Source organism: Armigeres subalbatus, chromosome 2, assembly GCF_024139115.2.
Source record: "Armigeres subalbatus isolate Guangzhou_Male chromosome 2, GZ_Asu_2, whole genome shotgun sequence".
NCBI classification, from domain to species: Eukaryota; Metazoa; Arthropoda; class Insecta; order Diptera; family Culicidae; genus Armigeres; species Armigeres subalbatus.
The window spans coordinates 332,090,711-332,112,714 of NC_085140.1; the positions used below are offsets into that span (position 1 = coordinate 332,090,711).

The window sequence follows — 22,004 nt, forward strand, 5'->3', positions numbered from 1 at the left end:
TTTGATTCGGTCCATATCTGGGGGGGTTATTCATGCTTTTATGGGCAGTCAACTGGTTACTAACGTCTTAGAAGACTATATTTGTAGCAGCGATACGCCCATCAACTTTACGGGAAACATCCCAAGTAATAATTATGGCTCTATAATATTCTTTACTATTCAAGTGTGCTATGAAACCATTTTAATACAACGATATTACTAGGGATCATTGTCCCAATGCACAAGCATTCAAAGGTAAACAATTTCCTCAACACAACTCATCCAGGCATAAATCTTATAAAATACGGCGCGCTTCAGTGGGCAAGTCATCTAGCACAAATGTCGGAAGATAGAATGGCAAATATTTTTAAAAAGTACCTAAGAAGAAAAAGAAATTCGGATAGTTTTAGAATTTAAAGAAGTTTTCATTTTATTCAAAACAGGATTTAATTCAGCAGATCAATAATTTGCATCGTACAAAACTATTTCTTTGTGGGCGAGATTTCTGAGTAAAGTTCTTGAAAAAACATTAAAGCATAAACAACATAAAGTTAAGCGATAAACTCCCTGAAATAAATCATCAATGATTTTTAATATAGCTAGTCGATAGTCTTCGTATACCAGAAGTCATGAGTACACTCACATTTTTAATTCTATATCGCACATTTGTTCATTCAGCATAAGAGAAAGAAAGGAAAAAGGCAAAAACGTAATTTCATCATTTTAACACTTACCTAACGCTAACCAACGATTCCTACCAATTCCTGATTTATGAAAAAAGACCATTTCTCCAAAAAAAAAACAATACTTGGCGGCAGTGTTTGGTTCGCTAATGGTGCCACCCTGAATCCAGTGATGGCAGGATCAAATCCTCTTTAAGGCACAGAATTGGTTGCAATAGCAATGGGCCACGTTACGGGTCCCTTCATCACAATATCGGCCAGGCTCTGCTTGATTCGGATGAATCGTCGTTTGAACTCGAGACCGCACCCCTTGGACAGACGGAAATCGCACAGGATTCGGCCGTCCATTTCCACGATGTTTGCCTTGAAAATCAGCTGCAGTTTCCGACGGTCGATTGTCGAGATGGTGATTACAGCCTCGTCATTGCACTTCCAGGTGTAGCCTAGCTTCTCGAAGGTGGTCGTCAGTCGTTTCAGCGTTTCGTCGCACTTGGTCGCCACGAAAAACCTCGTCATGCGCCGTACCAATCGCTGGAACGGATTGTTGGACTGCGTCGCACCCACCGACTGGGTGTGGTTCATCTGGGTGCACAGTATAAGATCATCCAGCATGGTAGGTTGCGAGAAGCAAAAGCCGTTGCGGGCTTCGATCGCTTCCTCAACGCCGTGCACCTCGGTGCTGGTGATCGTTGGGACCGGCTGAGATTGGCACATTCGAGAGGTGGAATCGTCCAGCGGAGTGGACAGATCCTGATTGGAGCAGAGCCGTTTGGCGCGGGGCGATACGACGCCGTCTATCACGTCACGACCGTTTCCGCTGCTGTCCGCTAGGCCTATGTGGGAAAAAGGGAAAGGCATTAAGGTTCCGTTGCTATATCAAATTATAATTCGATGCGTGCATCTGACATCTTAAGAAATCGAGCTGAGTAGAATGTTAAGCTTCTAAAAATAATTCGGTTTCGAGGGAAGCTACATGCTACCCTATACATTTGGAGAGATAATACGAATGGCAGGGATTGATACGGCAGGGATTGAGTGATACGATTTTCGCGAAATGTATAGAGCAGCTAGGCTTGGCTTGGCGATGATCGACGTTATTACGGCACGTAACTTTGAGGAAATGAAAGAACTCTATATCATACCGAAGAGGTATTCTAAGTGGATTGGACTAGTCATTAACATGCCGAAGACGAAGTACACGATAGTAAGAGGCAGCAACGTTAGCTGGAAACCACCACATTTTATCGGTGGTGATATAGTCGATGTTAGATTTCTTGTAGGCCTTCTGGTGATGATTCAATCGAATAGAGTTCGCCATCGTACCAAACTGACTATCTACAAGACCTTCATTAGACCGATAGTTCTCTTCGTACACGAGATCTCGACAATGCTCGTGGAGAACCAACGGGCACTTGAAGTGCGCGTACTATCAATGGAAGACGGCACATGGGGAGCCGAGGTGATCGTGAAGTTTGTCTTCGTGTGGTATCCACTGCTTAAGATAGTCGGTCAACGTCAGTCTCAGTTGAAGTGGTTAGTCAGATAAATGAACTGAACTGAGAGCACTCATTAGTGTATTGAGCCCGTGGTTCTTCTTCTTATTGGCATTACATCCCCACACTGGGACAGAGCCGCCTCGCAGCTTAGTGTTCATTAAGCACTTCCACAGTTATTAACTGCGAGGTTTCTAAGCCAGTTTACCATTTTTGCATTCGTATATCTTGAGGCTAACACGATGATACTTTTATGCCCAGGGAAGTCGAGACAATTTCCAATCCGAAAATTGCCTAGACCGGCACCGGGAATCGAACCCAGCCACCCTCAGCATGGTCTTGCTTTATAGCCGCGCGTCTTACCGCACGGCTAAGGAGGGGTAGTTAGCACTTAATTATGGTTTTGGCGCACGTCGTTGGCAGTTCTTTTTTTCTATTTTATATTATTGTGAAAACGCTAGGTATAGAGCCATTTCACTTCCTTAGTACAGCCGGATGATACCGACTCGGAACGGTGGGTGGGCTAGTGGTTAGGCCCAAAAAACATGGCGAGCCTCCTAAACCTGCCACTCAGTTTTGCCTTCTCGGTTGAAGATGGTCGGATTATACTACCTGTCTTAACGCTGACCTGGCTCTGAACACCCGTCTGAAATCGTCGAAACTTATGTTTGCCGACGATCTGAAAATATTCCGTGCAACTGAGTCTAATCTCGACTGTTGTGCCCTCCAGCAAGATATTGACTATCTTTTGCACTGGTGCACTCTGAATGGCATGGAAGTTAACATATCCAAATGCAGTGTTATCTCCTTCACCCGCTTGCGCGATCCCTCGTACGTTGACTATTCAATGGGAAACAACAATCTCCTACGAGTTTCCACAGTTAAGGACCTGGGAGTACACTCTAAAAAAATCATCACGTCATATTCACGTGAAAAATCACGTAACTGATCTGTTTTGAACAAACGACGATTGTTACGTGACGTTAGTAATGCTCATCAGAAATTCACGTCACTTTTACTAAAAATCTTGGTGAATATGACTGTATATTCACGTAAACAATTTAGGTGAGATTGTGTTAGTGTGATGACAGCTTCGACATTTGCGGAAGAACTGCATTGTAAACAAGAATAAATGATACATAACCTAAACATAATGAGACTTCGAGAGCGGAGGTAAGTGTTATTTCAGATACATCTAGGCGGATATTTTCCGTGCCTGCATTTCTCCTCTTTGGAAAAAAAGCAACGGAGGTTGGATAAAATTTGTTAGATTCGTTGAAAAATGATGGGAAATTAAAGGAAGCTGCATGGAAGTCTAGAGCTACAGTTTTCCGGTCGCGTTAGTATAAAATTTATAGTCTAGGTTCCACTATTTTTTGGTTAATTAACAGCGGGAATATTAGCAGTTTTTGAGCAATCAACTAGTTTCAAATTCTCAGCGATTCTCATTGACATCATTTGTCAACAAATCTGATAAATTTCATTCAACATCCGCCGAAAACTTTGTTTTTTCTTCAACAGTGTTTCTGCGATAACTCCAAAGCGCAATGACAAAATGACGGCATTCCCTGTATCAATGCATCAACAACGCGAAAAAGATTCCCTTTTATGGGCAGTCCCTGTTCATTTTTGCATTAATTCCTAAATTACTATATTGCAATACATTTCAAAACATGTAGTGGTTACCTGCTGTCTTGTAGCTATCACTAAAATTTCACGTAACCAGTACGTAAAAATCACATCAGATTCACCTGATCAAACACGTAACTTCTTTCAAGCTTCACTTCATTAGTACTGGAAGATCTAGTCAGAGTCACCGGAAAAATCACGTAACTCAAGGAAACTAAATTTTGTTCAAGTTACTTGTCATTCAGGTCACTCTTACGTGAAAAGTAGGGTGGATGAGAACCACATTTGTTTTCTGGTAAATATGACGTGAAGATTTTTCAGAGTGTAGTAATTGACTCAAAAGTGAGGTTCAATGAGCACATCACAATGGTCACAGCAAAATCTTACGCCATGCTAGGCTTCGTGAAAAGGAATACAAACGCTTTCCAGGATGTTTATGCGCTCAAATCTATATATTGTGGCATAGTTCGTAGCCTATGCTGTTGTTGTTTGGGCAGCCTACCACGTCATACAAAATGATAGAATAGAAGCTATCCAACGGAACTTCATTAGATACGCTCTACGTGTGCTGCCCTGGAATGACTTCATCAACTTGCCGTTCTATGAAGAAATGTGCCGGCTTATTTCCCTCGAATCGTTGGCTGCTAGGAGAAAACTACTACAACGGCTCTTTGTGTTTGGACTGCTGAACGTGAATATTGAATGCAGCGCTCTCCTAAGCCAATTGAACTTCCACGCTCCCCAACGACGTCTACGACAATACTCGCTTTTTTGGCACCCCACCCGTCGTACAAACTACAGCTTCAACGAACCATGGACTATGTGCTGCCGTGTATTCAACGAAACCAGTGTCGTCTATGATTTTGGCATAAGCAAGTCCACATACCAGCAAAGGATTGTCCATTTAGCATAAGTTTTTATCTGTACAACTTTAAGTTGAGGTTTTAATAATAAATAAAATAAAAAAAACACGTTAGTGTCAGTGGAGGTAGTTGTGTGACTCTAAATGGCCGGATCGAAATAGGTGAATGCGTATGCACGAAACGGAGGTCTGACAAGAAGAGACCAAATCGTGGCTTGCTGTGCACCGAATGACACGCTGAGGTGTGAATCTATGAACATACGCTGAAGGTAACTATCACAAAACCCACAATTGGCCCAAGTGACACGGTTCCATCTCAACGGCGAGAGCTGACAGCCAGGTTTTTAACACGATCGACGGGCCACTACTCGGGATGCGGGTTGTCTTCGAGTAGCTCGATGCGATCATCGAGATTATATATGGTCGAAATTACATCAGCAAGGAAGTGAAACGGAATCTTCCGGTACGTACACAATCTGTTCAAGCCGCAAGGCGAAAATCGAGAAGCGATAGATTAGGTCGCTGGGTTCCGAAGCAGCTCTCCAGTGTAAATATCTGAATGAGGTTACGGAGGCAGAACTCGTCTGTTCACAGTGCGTCGCAGAGTTGAGCGGACATCTGTACTGCCGTTATACGCATAACTGTCCCATGTACATGGGAAATTCCAGCAAACTTGGGACAAATATGTATATGACGACAGTGCATGCCTTCAAACTAGACCCTTTGGCACGTAGGTAGCTTGTTACAAGTTATCAGTCGCGAACACCAACAAAGTTCTGGCAAATGGGAAACTAAAGATTGGCCTAGTAATTATGTTCCAGCCTCCCAGATGATCGATAGGCTATCGTCCGACTTAGTGGGTCGGAAGTCAGTTGTCATCGCGGGGTACTTGGCAACTTGGGACAATGTTTGTACCAATCAAAGTGTTCAGAATTTACTCGAGGCGCTTGATGTGATGCTAGTTAATGACCCTTCGTTGATCATTGACGTAGCGTTTTGTAGCCTTGATATGGTCAGAGACCTGAAGTGGAGTAAGATGATCATTTATAAATACGCGTTTAGATTTACTATGATGTGCATCCCGTCATGTTCAAAAGGCCGCTCATTTTAACAGCGAAGAGTTTTTCGCGGCTCTGTGGTTGGAGGGATGCACTGATAGTTGTCCTATGACGACGCCGCTATGCCACATCGAACTGGGATGCCATCACGCTTTCGTGACTCTGGCTTAGCCTGCCGGTGGGCCTGTACAACAATTTTGAAAGCTATTCCCAGAATCGCTATACAAATACTATACAAAACAGAAGTCAGTCAGAGTAGTGTTTCTTCTACCGCAGGAGTTCCTCAACGAGCCCAGCGCTGTGAAACGGTATGACGATGTTTGATGTTCAAGTTTCCTCCCGGTGTTAAGATCGTCGGTTTCGCAGATGACATAAGTCTAGAGGTTTATGAGCCAGCTCCACATTTTTATTCTTTTATCAACATTTGCACAGCTGAGCGCTCGATACGCGACTTTCTGCTGATATCTCAGTTGAAAAAGTAAATTCTTTACTGCGCAATCAAAGGAGCCCATGTAATCATATGTTCATAATGTCGATATTTCAGCTGACTGATTCAGGTAGAACCTACACAAATTTGGGCATAGGGGATCTCCAATCTGCCCTAACTGAACACAACAGACAACACCAACGAACAAGTCCAGATAATGTATCAAGCGGTGAAAATGTGGATCGAGGTTTCGACTGCAACCGATAATTATGGATCATTTAGACAGAAAGACGCTCCCGGAAGTAATGCCGGAAAGCGGTGCCAGGAAGTCGGAAGGTCATTATCAGAATGGGTTTAGCGGATCGGTGGACCAATCCCGTTCGCCTATCTAAAACAGTTCTAAAAGAACACCTGATCTAAAAGACTGTGATTTCTCGCTTAACTTTTCAAAAGGACCTAAGTAATTTTTTTTTCATGAATTAATTTGAATAGCGCAATCAATAGAAAAACATGAAAGCTTTTGATTGCAGTACTCAAATTATTTCATGAAAAACATGTTACTTAGGTCCTTTTGAAAAGTTAAGCGAGATTTGCTCTAAAGTATTTTCTGTGGTAACGAACGGAACGGCCGTGAGGAAAGTGGTGTTGAACCACCTATGAAATTAGAAGGCGTATAGCAATCAAAGTAGCAGTTGTTAGAATATGATATCCCACTTGCCTGTTAATCTTCAGGTTATGGGCCCAGTCACTGTGTGGCAGACAAAAGACCAGAAATTATTTGGTGGAATCTTTGCTGGAATGATTTGAAGGCAGGGTATTTTGTGAAGAATCAAAGAGAAGGATGAAAAAACGAAAGCTTCATTGGTGGCTTTCGTTGTGGACAGTCACCACGAGTGAATCCACGAATAAAGTTTCTTGGAAAATGTTACTGTTACGAAAACTTTGGTCACAAGTTCGAGCTCAAACAGCGGAGGTACCAATGGTTCGAAGAAGGACATAGTTTGGATTCATGACTCGGGTGCCAGCCAGGACGGACATGAACAAAAAAGTGAAAATTTTGAGTAAGATTGATTGTGCGATGAACGATGGAAAACTGTAAGGTACTGAGGTACTGTAAGGGAACCGTCAAAGGGAAGACATCATTAAGAAGCGGTCAGGTGCGCGTTTGACTATGCGCAAGATTTATTCGGACCCAATCTGAAATTCATCTGTGGAAGCCCTGATAGATGTTGGAGTTAAGGTCAACTTCGTACAAGATCGTGCCATCTTGAGCAAAGACGAACAGTGAAGCTATCAAAAAGGGTAAATTGTATTACATGACCTCGGAAGTGGTAGATCTAAATACTGCCGGTGGTGAAAAAAGAAGGTAGAATCTGTTACACAAGCGCAATGGCCATTGGAGCTACCGAAATTTACAGAAACTACAAAGATCAAGGATGTGAACAGATTCGCAAAGCTGAAGCAGGTTGCTGTAAAGAGTTAACATAGACGTTAGTGAAAAAGCTACACCTGCTTTATTTGATGGGTACCAATATTTTGTGACGTTTCTGATGAGGAGAAAACATCAGGTCTTTGAATATTTCAAACATTGACAACCGTGGAATTCGGTATCCAGATATCAACGGTTGGCATATTACAAACAACATGCTATCCAGCTTTTGATTGACTGCCCGCAATTGCTTCGCCATTAGGTAGGTCACATCGGCGCCTGTCACGTCAGAATACAAGTCAATGTAGGAAAAGTGGCAAGAAATCATGATGCAATCATTCATCCACTGCAAGCTGCCACCAATGTGATAGAACAGCGGTTCTCAACCTTTTTCTTAAGAGGTACCCCTTAAAACTATTGCATTAATTGAGGTACCCCCTCCTGAAAGTAGGCTTCCAGATCTCTTGAAAGGACAATTCAAAGCCCTTGAATCTCTTAAAAGTAGGCTTCCGCACATTGATAAAAGGCTTCTGAGCCTCCTGCATAGCTTTCGAACCTCTTGCATGGCGGCTTTAGAGCCACTTGAAAGGAGGCTTCCTTTCCATCTCGAAAGGACGCTTCTGAGCCTCTTGAAAGTATGCTTTCAAGCCTATTGGAGAGAGGCTTCTGAGCCTCTTGAAAGGAGGCTTCTGAGCCTCTTGAAAATAGGCTTCCGAGCCACTTGAAATTAGACTTTCGAGCATCTTGAAATTAGACTTTCGAGCATCTTGAAAATAAGCTTTCGAGCCTCTTTGAAATAGGCTTGCGAGCCTCTTGAAAAAAGGCTTACAAGCCTCTTGAAAGGAGGCTTCCGAGCTTTTTGAAAGAAGGCTTCAAACCCTTTTAAAAAACGGCTTCCAAGGCTCTTGAAAGTAGACTTCCGGGTGCCTTAAAACAAGGCTTCCGGCAAGCTTCCCAGCCTCTTGAAAGCAGGCTTCCGAGCTTCTTGGAAGACTAGCCTCTTGGAAAAAGGCTTTCAAGCCACTTGAAAGTAGGCTTTCGAGCCTATTGAAAATAAGCTTCCGAGCCTCTTGGAAATAGGCTTCCTAGCCTGTTAAAAGGAGACTTCCGAGCTTGTTAAAAGGAGGCTTACAAGCCTTTTGAAAGGAGCTTCCCGAGCCTCTTGATAGGAGCCATACGAACTTTTTGAAAGAAGGCTTCCGACCCTTTTAAAAGGTGGCGTCCAAGCCTCTTGAAAGTAGACTTCCGAGCGTCTTAAATCAAGGCTTCCGGCGTCCTGAAAAGAGGTTTCCCTGAAAAGAAGCTTCTCAGCCTCTTGAAAGCAGGCTTCCGGGCTTTTTGGAAGACGGCTTTCACGCCTTTTGAAAAGAGGCTTTCGAGCCTACTGGACAGAAGCTTGTGAGCCTATTGTAAAGAGGCTTCCGAGCCTCCTGAAAGAAGTTTTCGAAGCCTTTTGGAAAGAACTTTCCGAGTTTCTTGAAAGGAGTCTTCTGAGCTTTTTGGAAAAAGTCTTCCGACATTCTTGAAAGGAGGCTTTTGAGGATTCCGGATCTCTCAAAGCGAGGCTTCCAGGCCTCTCGAAAACAGGCTTCCGAGCCTCTTGAAAGTAGCTTACCAAGCCTCTTAAAAGGAGCCATCCCAGCTTTTTGAAAGATGTCTTCCGACTCTTTTAAAAGGCGACTTCCGAGCCTCTTGAAAGTAGACTTCCGGGAATCTTAAAACAAGGCTTCCGGCATCTTGAAGGTAGTTATCCAAGCCTTTCGAAAAGAACCTTTCGAGCCTCTTGATAGGAGTCTTCCGAGCTATTTGAAAGAAGGCTTCCGACCTTCTTAAAAGCCTTCCGAGCCTATTGAAAAGAGGATTCCGGGTATCTCAAAGCGAGGCATCCGAGGTTCTGAAAATGGTTCTTGACAACGATCCTACGGGAACAAAAAGCCAAGGTGACTTCGTGGTTGGTGACATGCAGCCATGGACTGAACTGAATGGAGAACACTTTTATGCACTACACAGACCACTCCGGCCTTAGTCTGAAAAATAAAAATAAATAATGCATATTATGTACAAGACAAAGTTTTGAAATGAAAAATACACAATTGTCAAAACTTTATTAATAAGTTTCGATTGTAATTGTAATACGTCCGCCATTACGCATTTTTGTCCGAGGTACCCCCTAGGACCAGCGAAGGTACCCCCAGGGGTACATGTACCCCAGGTTGATAGTAGAAAGCAATTTAGATTCATTTCCAATTCTAGCACATCCGAATACGCATTGCTCGGATTCAGTGACGAGAGGAGAAACTCGGACGGCGATTCAACTCACGCCGACTAGAAGATCCAGCTCTGAAGAGATCGTTCATTGAAGAACTTGGAACTCGGGCAGCGGATGTTCCGGAAGGTGGCAGCATAGAAGAGCAGTGGAAGGCCATAAAGAATGCCTTTATCGAAACAAGCGAGAACAACCTGGGTGAGCTGCGCATTCAGTGGGAGGAGTGGGTTACAGATGCAATCCGGCAGAAAATTGAGGAGCATAGAGAAGCAAAGGAGGCGACAGATCGGGCAAAAACCAGTGCAGCCAAGTACGAGTTCCGTCGAAGGGTATTCGGCTCTAGAGAAGGAAGTTAAACGCTGCTACAGACGGTACAAGCGAGCGTGGGTGGACTCCCTCCTGGCCGACGAAGGGGAAAAAGCTGCAACAACTGGCGATATCCGCCTCCTCTACGATATCTCACGACGCCTGAGTGAAGCAAGGATGAATCCGAGGATTCCGGTGAAAGACACGACAAATAAGTTATACGCTAGCGAAACATGGTGTGTATCAGTGAAGAACACTCAACGGCTGCAGGTGTTTATCAATAGTTGCCAGCGGTATGTAATTCGTGCCTGGTGGCCTCACAACTGGATCTTAAACAACGAGCTCCATCGTCGTTGTCACCAGAGGCCGATAACAACAGAAATTCGGGATCGGAAGTTGGGCTGGATCGGCCCCACTCTACGTAGGGGCGGAACCGAAAATTTGTAAACAAGCATTAGACTGGAACCCAGCGGGACATCGTAGCAGAGGAAGACCGAAGCCGCAATAAAGAAATAAATGAAGTCGAACAAAACCTAACCTGGCAACAGGTTAAAGCGATAGCTGGACATCGCTCAGGATGGAGATCTCGTCTTTTGCACCATCGGAGGTGTACAGGATCTATGAGTAAGTCAGTAAGTAAGTAAGTTACTCACCTACCCAACTGATCAGCTGAAACGTTGGTTCGAGCACGTCGAACCAACATCTCGGCCTGGGCCGCCAAGGGTGTGACGCATTACCCGCGTCAATTCCGAAGCTCCATCATTGCAGGTGATTGAAGCATCCATCCCAAGCATGAAACCCAATCAGGCTCCCGGGGTCGATCGCAGGTCAGCAAAGATGCTCATAGCTGCCCCCATGGTATCAGCAAATGTTGCATCAATTATTATTCTGCATGTGACTGGTCCGGCCGATTGGATACGGGGCATCTTAGTGAAGGTCCCAAAGAAAGGAGAGCTGACTGTGTTCGACACTTGGCAAGGCATCATGTTACTGTGCATTGTGCTCAAAGTTATGTGCAAGGTTATCCTTCGTCGGACACAGGAGAAAATAGGCAAGGCTCTTCGATCATGTGCTGACTATATTATCACGATCAGTATCATCCAGCAGCAAGCCAACAAATTTCATGAGCTCCTCTATCTGGTGTTCATTGACTACGAAAAAGCTTTCGATAGTCTGAACCACGAAAATCTGTTGGGCGCCCTTAGTCGCAAGGGTGTTCCGGACAAAATCGTTGGCCTTATCGAAGCAAAGTACGAAGCTTTTACGTGCAGAGTCATGCATAACGGAGCTTTGTCTGACCCCATCCGAGTAGTGTTTGGAGTGAGGTTAGGATGTATTCTATCTCCGCTACTGTTCCTCATCGTTATCGACAAGATCATGGTGGGTGCGATTGACCGTGTACCAAACGTTGGCCACTCTGGCAGCCTTTTACTATGGTGCATTTAAATCGATTTCGATTTGGCTGATTATATTGCTCTACTAGCGCAACGGCACTCTGGCCTCCGATATACACAGTAAGCTGAAAGACCTGGCCGAACCCTCCTCTACTCACTAGGAGAAGGTCGAAAACATTCGATATCTTGGCAGCCAGTTAGCGTCGGACGGTAGAACCAAGATCGACATAGGAGCACGGATCAAAAAGGCTAGGGCTGCTTTTGCGAGTTTACGAAATATAGGGAGATCCAATAAGATTAATCAAATTTTGAATATTCAACTCTAACGTGAAATCTGTATTGTTGTACGCCAGTGATACTTGATGTGTATCAGTAGAGGTCACGCAGAAACTGCAAGTATTCATTAACCGACCAGGTGGCCTCACAACTGGATCTTGAATCCATTGAAGATGCCATCAAAAACCGATATCAATATAAATTCGAGAGTGTAAATGGAGGTGGGTTGGCCACACATTACGAAATAGCGGAGACATCGCAGCAGAGGTAGACCCAGTGGCTCGTGGCGACGTAGCCTCAACAAAGGAATAAAGTGTATCGACAGGAATCTGACATGCGCCCTGATCAAGGCCAGGATGGATGTCTTTTATGTTGGCCCTATGTACCCCTAGAGGTTCTCAGGATATATTAGTGAATGAGTGAAGGTATAGAACGGAAATGGTATGGAAGTATATTTCCTGTTCTAGCGCTGTGTACGTGACAAACCGAATAGGATGAAGACAAATACGCAGATTGAAAGAATTGGAGCCACAATTTTTTTTAGTATTTTTTTTTCCTTGTATGGTTAAATCAATCGTCCTCATTAACTATACATCACAGCGGTATGTAACCTCGGAAGAAAAGCTACGTTATTTATTATACATTATTCACTTTATGCACCTCAAACCTATGTATAATTATGGGGCCCTCCTTAGTCGTGCGGTAAGACGCGTGGTTACAAAGCAAGACCATGCTGAAGGTGGCTGGGCTCGATTCCCGGTGCCGGTCTAGGCAATTTTCGGATTGGAAATTATCTCGACTTCCCTGGGCATAAAAGTATCATCGTGTTAGCCTCATGATACAGGAATGCAAATATGGTAACTTGGCTTAGAAACCTCGCAGTTAATAACTGTGGAAGTGCTCAATGAACACCAATAAGAAGAAGAAGAAAACCTATGTATAATATCTGATTGGATCTCCATACTATCCCATACTCGCATTGGTAGTCCTCCAATCTGCGCCGACAAAGGGAGGACGTACCCGAAGGTGTCGAAGATATTGTATCTGATTCGTCAGCACTCTTTCCACAAGCAGTAGGTAAGGTTTCCTCCCAGCATGGATTAACTCCAAGGACCAGTGGTTGGGAGCGCAGGGAACCAAGTTGAATGCATTCTTTTTTTTTTTTCAATGTAGTGCAAATGCTGCTGTGGATACTTTCTCAAAGATTGTGGTGATGATATTGCTGCCCACCCTAACATCTGGTAAATGATACGAGGCCACGATAAAGAACCTCGAGCGTTGGATTGAAACCAAGTCACGGTTTGGTCTTCAAAAAAGCATAGCATGCAATTGTAGTAGCGATGTCATGGCTGTAACAGCGATATATTTGGGATCTGCGATCTATCAACAAATCTACAGAAACCAAGCAATTTTTATATCTTGTTCCAGTAATTTGAAGACAACCAGGCATAGTACTTATTACTATATGAAAAGTTGGCTAATATTTTCCTTAGTTTTTGTGCACACACCAAAATGGAGTGAAATGATAGCTTTTTGGTACAACTTTGTTGTACGAGAAAGGCATAAAACAGAAATCGAATAATCTTACGAAATCACAAGCTGCGCCTTTTTACTGTCGAAGTGAGTGAAGCCGAATAAAAAAAACCTGGTTTGGATTACACTGAGAGGGAGTGAAGAGGTGTAGCAATTAAAGTAGCAGTTGATGAAGTTACTTGACTGTGATTTTGTTAATCCTAAATAAACCTTTTAGAAGCTAAACATAACATAATGATGATTTTTCTGAATAATAAAATGCTCAATGTCAGTGCACGCTAGTCGTTTGATAAAGTAATAATATAAAAAACAATATCGAAATAAAACTAAAACTATAATTTAATGACGCTGAACACTGCAAATCTGGAAAAACAGTTAACTAATAATAAACACACGAACACAAAATAAACGAAACTTAAAAGTCACCATTCATTAGGTTTTTGGTGATAAAGCTATATGCAATCGGAAACGTATCAGCATACAGCTAAAATCACCAAAGATCCAATAAACGTGATAATGGGCGGGCTTTGATCGGGTAGGCAGGCAGGCAGGCATAAATAAAGCTAAAAACCGAAAACTCTTGTCACACGCGATATACACAAACGAAAGTAAAACAACAAATCGGAAACTAATAAAACTGCAGATGATAAGCATCACTGGAAATCACAATTGGCAACTTTCCGAGCTTGCTTCGTTCTCCAACACAAACGGTGACGACATTCCGCTAAACCTTCCATGCTTTGGTAATCTAGCTTTATGAAATATTAAATTCTATCATACAGCTAAAGCGCCAAAGCATGGACGATTGGTTAGTTCCGTTTTCTTTTTCCACACAATCTGTTCTAATCTCGAACGGCGCATCGCACTGTTGGCACTGATGTGGCATTTTCGCATCACCGGCTTAGATACCGAGGTGCTCTCAGGCTTTTCCAACCACGAGCAGTGGTCACCACTAGTGCACATCTGAGAGTCACTCAGTACCTGAACCGGTAGAAGGCGATTTCCTACTTTCCACACTTTACTACAGACGCAGCACATTTTTTGGACTATCACGCACTTGATCTTCAACGAAAAAAAAAATGCGTCGATATATCAACTCAAAAAAATAATCACAGCAAATTAAAACAATCAACGTCAGCACATTTGAATCGCCATGCTTTGACTTACCTTGGCTGTTGTGGTGGAACTGCATTTGACACCACTTGTGGTCCTGAATTTTGTCCAGTGTTAGCCTCTGGGAGGGACTCGGCACCAGGATCTTCCGCAGCAGCGACAGGGTCAGAGTGTCCAGCTTGCTCCAGGGCGTCGCGGTCGTGTATTTGTTCTCCTTCCAGCAGAGATACTCCTGACAGGCCGACGACGGTTGATCCCATGGCAGTTCTGTGTGTGGAGAGAGAAACAATGTGTCGGCGCGGCACAGTGGACAAGAAAGAAAAAAAAAACAAGAACAAGAACGGAGAACCGATATCAGTACTGGTACATACACAAAAACCAGCGGACAAGCATATTAATTTATCATTCCTTTATCAGCGAGAGCCGTTTTTGGGCACATTGCCTATCGACGACGACGGCGGCGGCAGTGACGATAGATATCAAAAAATCGGGGCGTTGGTTGAGACGGGCGATCAATGTTTCTTCCTGTATCGTTTTCACATTTATTGGCAGTACCGTGAGGGTGCGGAAAGCGAAATAGCTATTTAATGGAAAACAACATCTAGTGCAATGATTGGGGAAATCAACGAGATTGTTTTAAACGATGACGTAAAGTTTCATTTAGGTGACAAACGATGGGGTTGCAGAATATCCACAAAGGTAAGATAAATTTAGAAATGTTTCTATAAGGAGTTACAGTACTGGTGGAGAAGTGGATCATAAAAAAGCAATGTTTGCATCGAGTTGTAGAACATGGGAATATAATTACAATTGTTTGAAAACTCGATATGCATTCACAGCTTGTGCAAGATATTGTTCGAAAGATGTATAGATTGCAACACGGTGTCTCTATTGGGAAATATTATTCTTCAAAAATCAGTATCTCCAAAACACCCACCACGCGAAAGTATATGCTCTCCTCTTTCATACAGTGGGTAAACTAAAATGTTCTATCGGGGGTCTAGAACATTTTATATTTTTTTCACTATTTTTGGTACAAACTCCATAGAAATTTCAAATGATAATCGATTTAACCTCCCCAAAAATGTATTGACCCCCGAGAGAACATTTCAAAAATGCACCTACGTGAAAGAGAAAAACCTACACGTAAAAAAATTTAATGTTATTTATTATTAATATTTCTAATACCTTTTTGCCAAAGCAGGCGATTAATGATATGTATAAGAAAAAACTTATACATCGCATTAGTCACATACATTCCGAAACTTATACTTTTCATTAACTTATGAATGTTATTAGCTTTTTGGTATGGGATCATTCATTAGGTGGCATAATAAAGAGTATAAGTATTGTCGAATGGTTTTTTGCCAAAACATATAAGGTTATTTTTTTACGTGTATACTTTCGTGTAGTGGGTGTTTCAGATGGAATATGCAAATCAAAACATGTAATTTATGTTCGTGACAGGTGGTTAATACCCAGAATATACGAAATTACTTTTGAAGGAACTATAGTGTTACTAGTGAAGCATATTTTCATTAGTGTTACGAAACACAAAACAATTCTCGCTTAACTTTTCAAAAGGACCTAAGTAACACTTTTTTCATGAAATTATTTGAATAATGCAATCAATAGACCAATATGAAAGCTTTTAATTGCAGTACTCAAATTAATTCATGAAAAAAATTTTACTTAGGTCCTTTTGAAAAGTTAAGCGAGAATTATTTTTAAATTGTAATAACATTCGTTACTATGTATTTATTGAATTATAATTTAACGAAGTTATCATCACTGGGGGTGACAATGGGTCTGGGGGGTTAGAATGAGTCAGCGCTCTCGTCTGAAGTCTGAAGGTCGGATAGCAAAACCATTCAAAAAGGTCTCTAATAATTTGGGTTTCTTGCCCTCAGATACATATTATCTATTCTACAAGCATTTTAACTAGTTGAAACCGTGTCCCTTTTTTGTTACCCCCGACGACTATATGTAAGTTGTACGTTGTATGTATGTCTTGTAATGATTTGGGTTTAAACAAGCAGAGGTAACAGAACAGTAACGAGTTTTATTGAAGCGTTCGATCAGTTGTGGTACAAGTTGGATCTAAATATAAACGGTTGCATACTAGGCCAACAGTATGTTAGTTCCTTAACCGTACGGTAAGATGCGCGGCTACAAAGCAAGATGCTGAAGGTGGCTATGTTCGATTCCTAGTCCGGTCGAGGAAATTTTCTCGACTTCCCTGAAGAAAACTTTTTTTCGAATACATAAATTCCCAGAAAATGCTTGCTTTCCAATGTTTGTTTTTTTTTAAATCATGTATCCTCATATCGCAAAATCCTTAAAAGTCAAATTTTCAATTTGTACAAGCCTAGAACGGCCACAAGTGGCGTCACCACGCCATGTTGAAACGGGGAAATAAAAATTCCGCTTTTCAAATATTTGCATTGGAGCTGCAATCTCTGATGCATTAGATTCCATGACCCATAAGAAACCGACATGTATTTCCAACGTTGGCAGCAAGGACTATGTCCAAGGGCTTGACGATCCCTCCCCAGCCCATCTGCGAGTTGTGGGGCTTGCCTAGGATGTGGTGGGGTTTGACAGTGGGCCCTGTTAAACCTCTATAAAAAGCTGCATGTATCCGCAAGTAGGCCCCACCAAAGCGACCGTGTCCTGGTGTTAGGTGGGACGCTAAACAGCCCTGACACGACGGCCCTCCGACGAGACAGGAGGTTTGGGTAGGCCCAATAAGCCGCCTAGAAAACCAATCATTACGAACAATATAAGAGATAATGCGACTCGATATAATCGGCAAAGACCTAGGCGACGAATACAGGATCACGATTGGAAGCTTGGAACATAAAATTGCAAGTCGCTAGGTTTCGCAGGTTGCGACAGGATGATCTACGATGAATTACATCCCCGCAACTTCGACGTCGTGGCGCTGCAGAAGATTTGCTGGACAGGACAGAAAGTGTGGAAAAGCGGGCATCGAGCGGCTACCTTCTACCAAAGCTGTGGCACCACCAACGAGCTGGGAACCAGCTTCATAGTGCTGGGTAAGATGCGCCAACGCGTGATTGGGTGGCAGCCAATCAACGCAAGGATGTGCAAGCTGAGGATTAAAGGCCGTTTCTTCAACTATAGCATCATCAACGTGCACTGCCCACACGAAGGGAGACCCGACGACGAGAAAGAAGCGTTCTACGCACAGCTGGAGCAGACATACGATGGATGCCCACTGCGGGACGTTAAAATCGTCATCGGTGACATGAACGCACAGGTAGGAAGGGAGGAAATGTATAGACCGGTCATCGGACCGGATAGTCTGCACACCGTATCGAATGACAACGGCCAACGATGCATAAACTTCGCAGCCTCGTCGAAGTCGGCGGCTACAAGACGGTAGACTAGCCCAAGAATACGCGCAGCAGCTGGAAGTGGCACTTCCAACCGAAGAGCAGCTAGGCGCAGCGTCTCTTGAAGATGGCTGGAGCGATATTCGATCCGCCATTGGTAGCACCGCAACCGCTGCACTTGGCACGGTGCCCTCGGACCAGAGAAACGACTGGTATGACGGCGAATGTGAACAGTTAGTGGAAGAGAAGAATGCAGCATGGGCGAGATTGCTGCAACACCGCACGAGGGCGAACGAGGCACGATATAAACAGGCGCGGAACAGACAAAACTCGATTTTCCGGAGGAGCAGGAAGATCGAGACCGTGAAGAAACGGAGCAACTGTACCGCGCTAATAACACACGAAAGTTCTATGAGAAGTTAAACCGTTCACGTAAGGGCCACGTGCCACAGCCTGATATGTGTAAGGACATAAACGGGAACCTTCTTACGAACGAGCGTGAGGTGATCCAAAGGTGGCGGCAGCACTACGAAGAACACCTGAATGGCGATGTGGCAGACGAAGATGGCGGTATGGTGATGGACCTGGGAGAACGCGCGCAGGACATAATTCTACCGGCTCCGGATCTCCAGGAAATCCAGGAGGAGATTGGCCGGCTGAAGAACAACAAAGCCCCTGGGGTTGACCAACTACCAGGAGAGCTATTTAAACACGGTGGTGAGGCACTGGGTAGAGCGCTGCACTGGGTCATTACCAAGATTTGGGAGGAGGAAGTTTTGCCGCAGGAGTGGATGGAAAGTGTCGTGTGTCCCATCTACAAAAAGGGCGATAAGCTGGATTGTAGCAACTACCGCGCAATCACATTGCTGAAAGCCGCCTACAAGGTACTCTCCCAAATTTTATGCCGTCGACTAGCACCAATTGCAAGGGAGTTCGTGGGCCAGTACCAGGCGGGTTTTATGGGCGAACGCTCCACCACGGACCAGGTGTTCGCCATTCACCAAGTACTGCAGAAATGCCGCGAATACAACGTGCCCACACATCATCTATTCATCGACTTCAAAGCCGCATATGATACAATCGATCGGGACCAGCTATGGCAGCTAATGCACGAACACGGTTTTCCGGATAAACTGACACGGTTGATCAAAGCGACGATGGATCGGGTGATGTGCGTAGTTCGAGTTTCAGGGGCATTCTCGAGTCCCTTCGAAACCCGCAGAGGGTTACGGCAAGGTGATGGTCTTTCGTGTTTGCTATTCAACATCGCTTTGGAAGGAGTAATACGAAGAGCAGGGATTAACACGAGTGGTACAATTTTCAATAAGTCCGTCCAGCTATTTGGTTTCGCCGACGACATAGATATTATGGAACGTAACTTTGAGAAGATGGAGGAAGCCTACATCAGACTGAAGAGGGAAGCTAAGCGGATCGGACTAGTCATCAACACGTCGAAGACGAAGTACATGATAGGAAGAGGTTCAAGAGAAGACAATGTGAGCCACCCACCGCGAGTTTGCATCGGTGGTGACGAAATCGAGGTGGTAGAAGAATTTGTGTACTTGGGCTCACTGGTGACTGCCGAAAATGACACCAGCAGAGAAATTCGGAGACGCATAGTGGCTGGAAATCGTACGTACTTTGACTCCGCAATACGCTCCGATCGAATAGAGTTCGCCGCCGTACCAAACTGACAATCTACAAAACGCTAATTAGACCGGTAGTCCTCTACGGACACGAGACCTGGACGATGCTCGTGGAGGACCAACGCGCACTTGAAGTTTTCGAAAGGAAAGTGCTGCGTACCATCTATGGTGGGGTGCAGATGGCGGACGGTACGTGGAGGAGGCGAATGAACCACGAATTGCATCAGCTGTTGGGAGAACCATCCATCGTTCACACCGCGAAAATCGGACGACTGCGATGGGCCAGGCACGTAGCCAGAATGTCGGACAGTAACCCGGTGAAAATGGTTCTCGACAACGATCCGACGGGCACAAGAAGGCGAGGTGCGCAGCGGGCAAGGTGGATTGATCAGGTGGAAGATGACTTGCGGACCCTCCGTAGACTGCGTGGTTGGCGACGTGTAGCCATGGACCGAGCCGAATGGAGAAGACTCTTATATACCGCACAGGCCACTTCGGCCTTAGTCTGAATAAATAATAATAATGTATTTCCAATAGCCTCTTCGACTTTCTGACATCTCTTTGAAACGGATTTCACCAATAATGTTTCAACTAGCTGCATTGTAATCTGTCTGTTTGGAATGGAATAGAATACCATATTTCTTCTAGTTTTTAACCATCTGCTGAGAATATCTTTTGCTATACCTACACTCTAAAAAATTTTCACGTCATGTTTACCTGAAAACAAATGTGGTTCTCATCCACCACACTTTTCACGTAAGAATGATCTGAATGTCATGTAACCTGAACAAAATTCAGATTCGGTGAGTTACGTGATTTATCAGGTGAATCTGACTGGATTTTCCAGTGCTAATGACGTGAAGTTTGAAAGTAATTACGTGTTTCATCAGGTGAACCTTACGTGATTTCTGCGTACTGGTTACGTGAACTTTTAGTGAAAGCTACATGATATTAGGTAACCACTATATGCTTTTAAATAATTTGCAAAATTGTTTTGTTTTAAATAAATGCAAAATAATTTAATAACTGCCCGCAGCCGTAAACAGGAGACCTCTTGGCGTTGCTGACGCGCTTGATGCGTTGAAATGCATTTGATGCAGAATGATGTCTTTAATATTAGACAAGGAATTCTGTCATTCGGCCATTGCGCTTCGGAGTTATCGCTAAAACGCTGTTGGAGAACGAATCAAAGTTACTGATGAATGTCTAGATTCTTACTCAAAAATTGCTGCTATTTCCGATGTTGAACCAATCAGAAAGTAGTCCACCCTTGGACGTTGAAATCTGAAATAAATTTTTATAAAATTGTAGTTCTAGTCTTCATGTAGCTTAAGCTGCTTCCATATCACTTTTCTACGAATCTTCTAAATTTCATGCGACTTCCGTTGATATTGTTTCCAAGGAGGGTCTGCACGTTCGGGAAATTTTCGCCAAGTTGCACCTAAAATATCCCTCACCTCTGCGAAGCCTAATTATGTTTAGGTTATGTGTCATTTATTCCTACGTGAGTGCCAAGTCACTTGCACGTGAAAAGTGTGGTGGATGATAACCATGGTTGTTTTCAGGTTAATCTGACGTGAAGATTGTTTACATTGCTGGTTTTCCGTAAATGCCGAAGCTGCAATCACACTAAAACAATCTAACTTAAGTTGTTTACGAGTACATACAAACATATTCACCAAATTTTTTTGTAAAAATTACGTGAATTTCAGGTGAACATTACTAACGTCACGTAACAATCGTCGTTTGATCAAGACAGATCAGTTACGTGATTTTTCACGTGAATATGACGTGATGATTATTTAGAGTGTAGCAGTGTTCATACAAAAACTCATATGAGACCTTTCACAAATTACGTAACGCTCTAGGGGGTGGTAAGGCCGAGCGTTACGATACTATCCCTACAATAAATTAAACATACAAATCCATACAAAAAGTGTTACGAGGAAGAGGGTGAAGGTCCAAACTCATCATATTTAGCCTTACGTGACTTTTGAAAGAGCCCCAAAAGAGAGAAAAAATCTCCCTTTAAAATTTTCATAGTTACGCGTTACATCAAAGCATGAAAAAAGTTACTTTTTGTTACAAGGGGGAGGGAGAGGGTGAAAAATTCTGATTTTTGCGTTACATAATTTGTGAACAAACCCTAACTGGTTGAAAAGCCTAATTTTATTACTTGAGGGGGGAATTCAAAATTTGAGTGGAAAAATAATTTTTGAATTTTAATTCGGTAATTTCTTCGAAATGTCTTCGGAAATTCCTTCAGAAGATCTTAAGAAAATTCTTCCAGAAATCAATCAATTCCTTTATAAGTTCACTTAGCAACTTACTCGAAGGTTTAAGGAATTCCTTTGAAAACTCCTTCAGCAGTTCGGAAATACGGAAATACAGTTGACAGTAATTATGAGATTGCTTTCGTTCCCGTTCGAGTGGCCAACATCCTGTGTGGATCAAAGTAACGGTACCGTTAGTGTCAAACCAATGTTGTAGGTGATGAAACCTAAACATGCACTAGAACATGATGAACAATAAACGGTCTAAAAGCTAAACT

At 43.3% G+C, this 22,004-nt stretch overlaps 1 protein-coding gene across 5 annotated transcripts in view; it reads right to left on the bottom strand.

Moving 5' to 3' along the window:
- Positions 1-401: 401 nt before the first annotated feature.
- Positions 402-22,004, bottom strand: part of LOC134212772 (serine/threonine-protein kinase grp) — a 101,788-nt gene continuing 80,185 nt past the window's right edge. For all 5 annotated transcript variants that reach the window (XM_062690925.1, XM_062690922.1, XM_062690923.1 and 2 more), the window contains 2 exons: positions 14,503-14,715; positions 402-1,495 (listed from right to left, as the gene is read on the bottom strand). In XM_062690925.1, the coding sequence (XP_062546909.1) occupies positions 855-1,495; positions 14,503-14,715 (854 nt within the window). In that variant the 3' untranslated portion in view covers positions 402-854. The remainder of the gene's footprint in view (positions 1,496-14,502; positions 14,716-22,004) is intronic.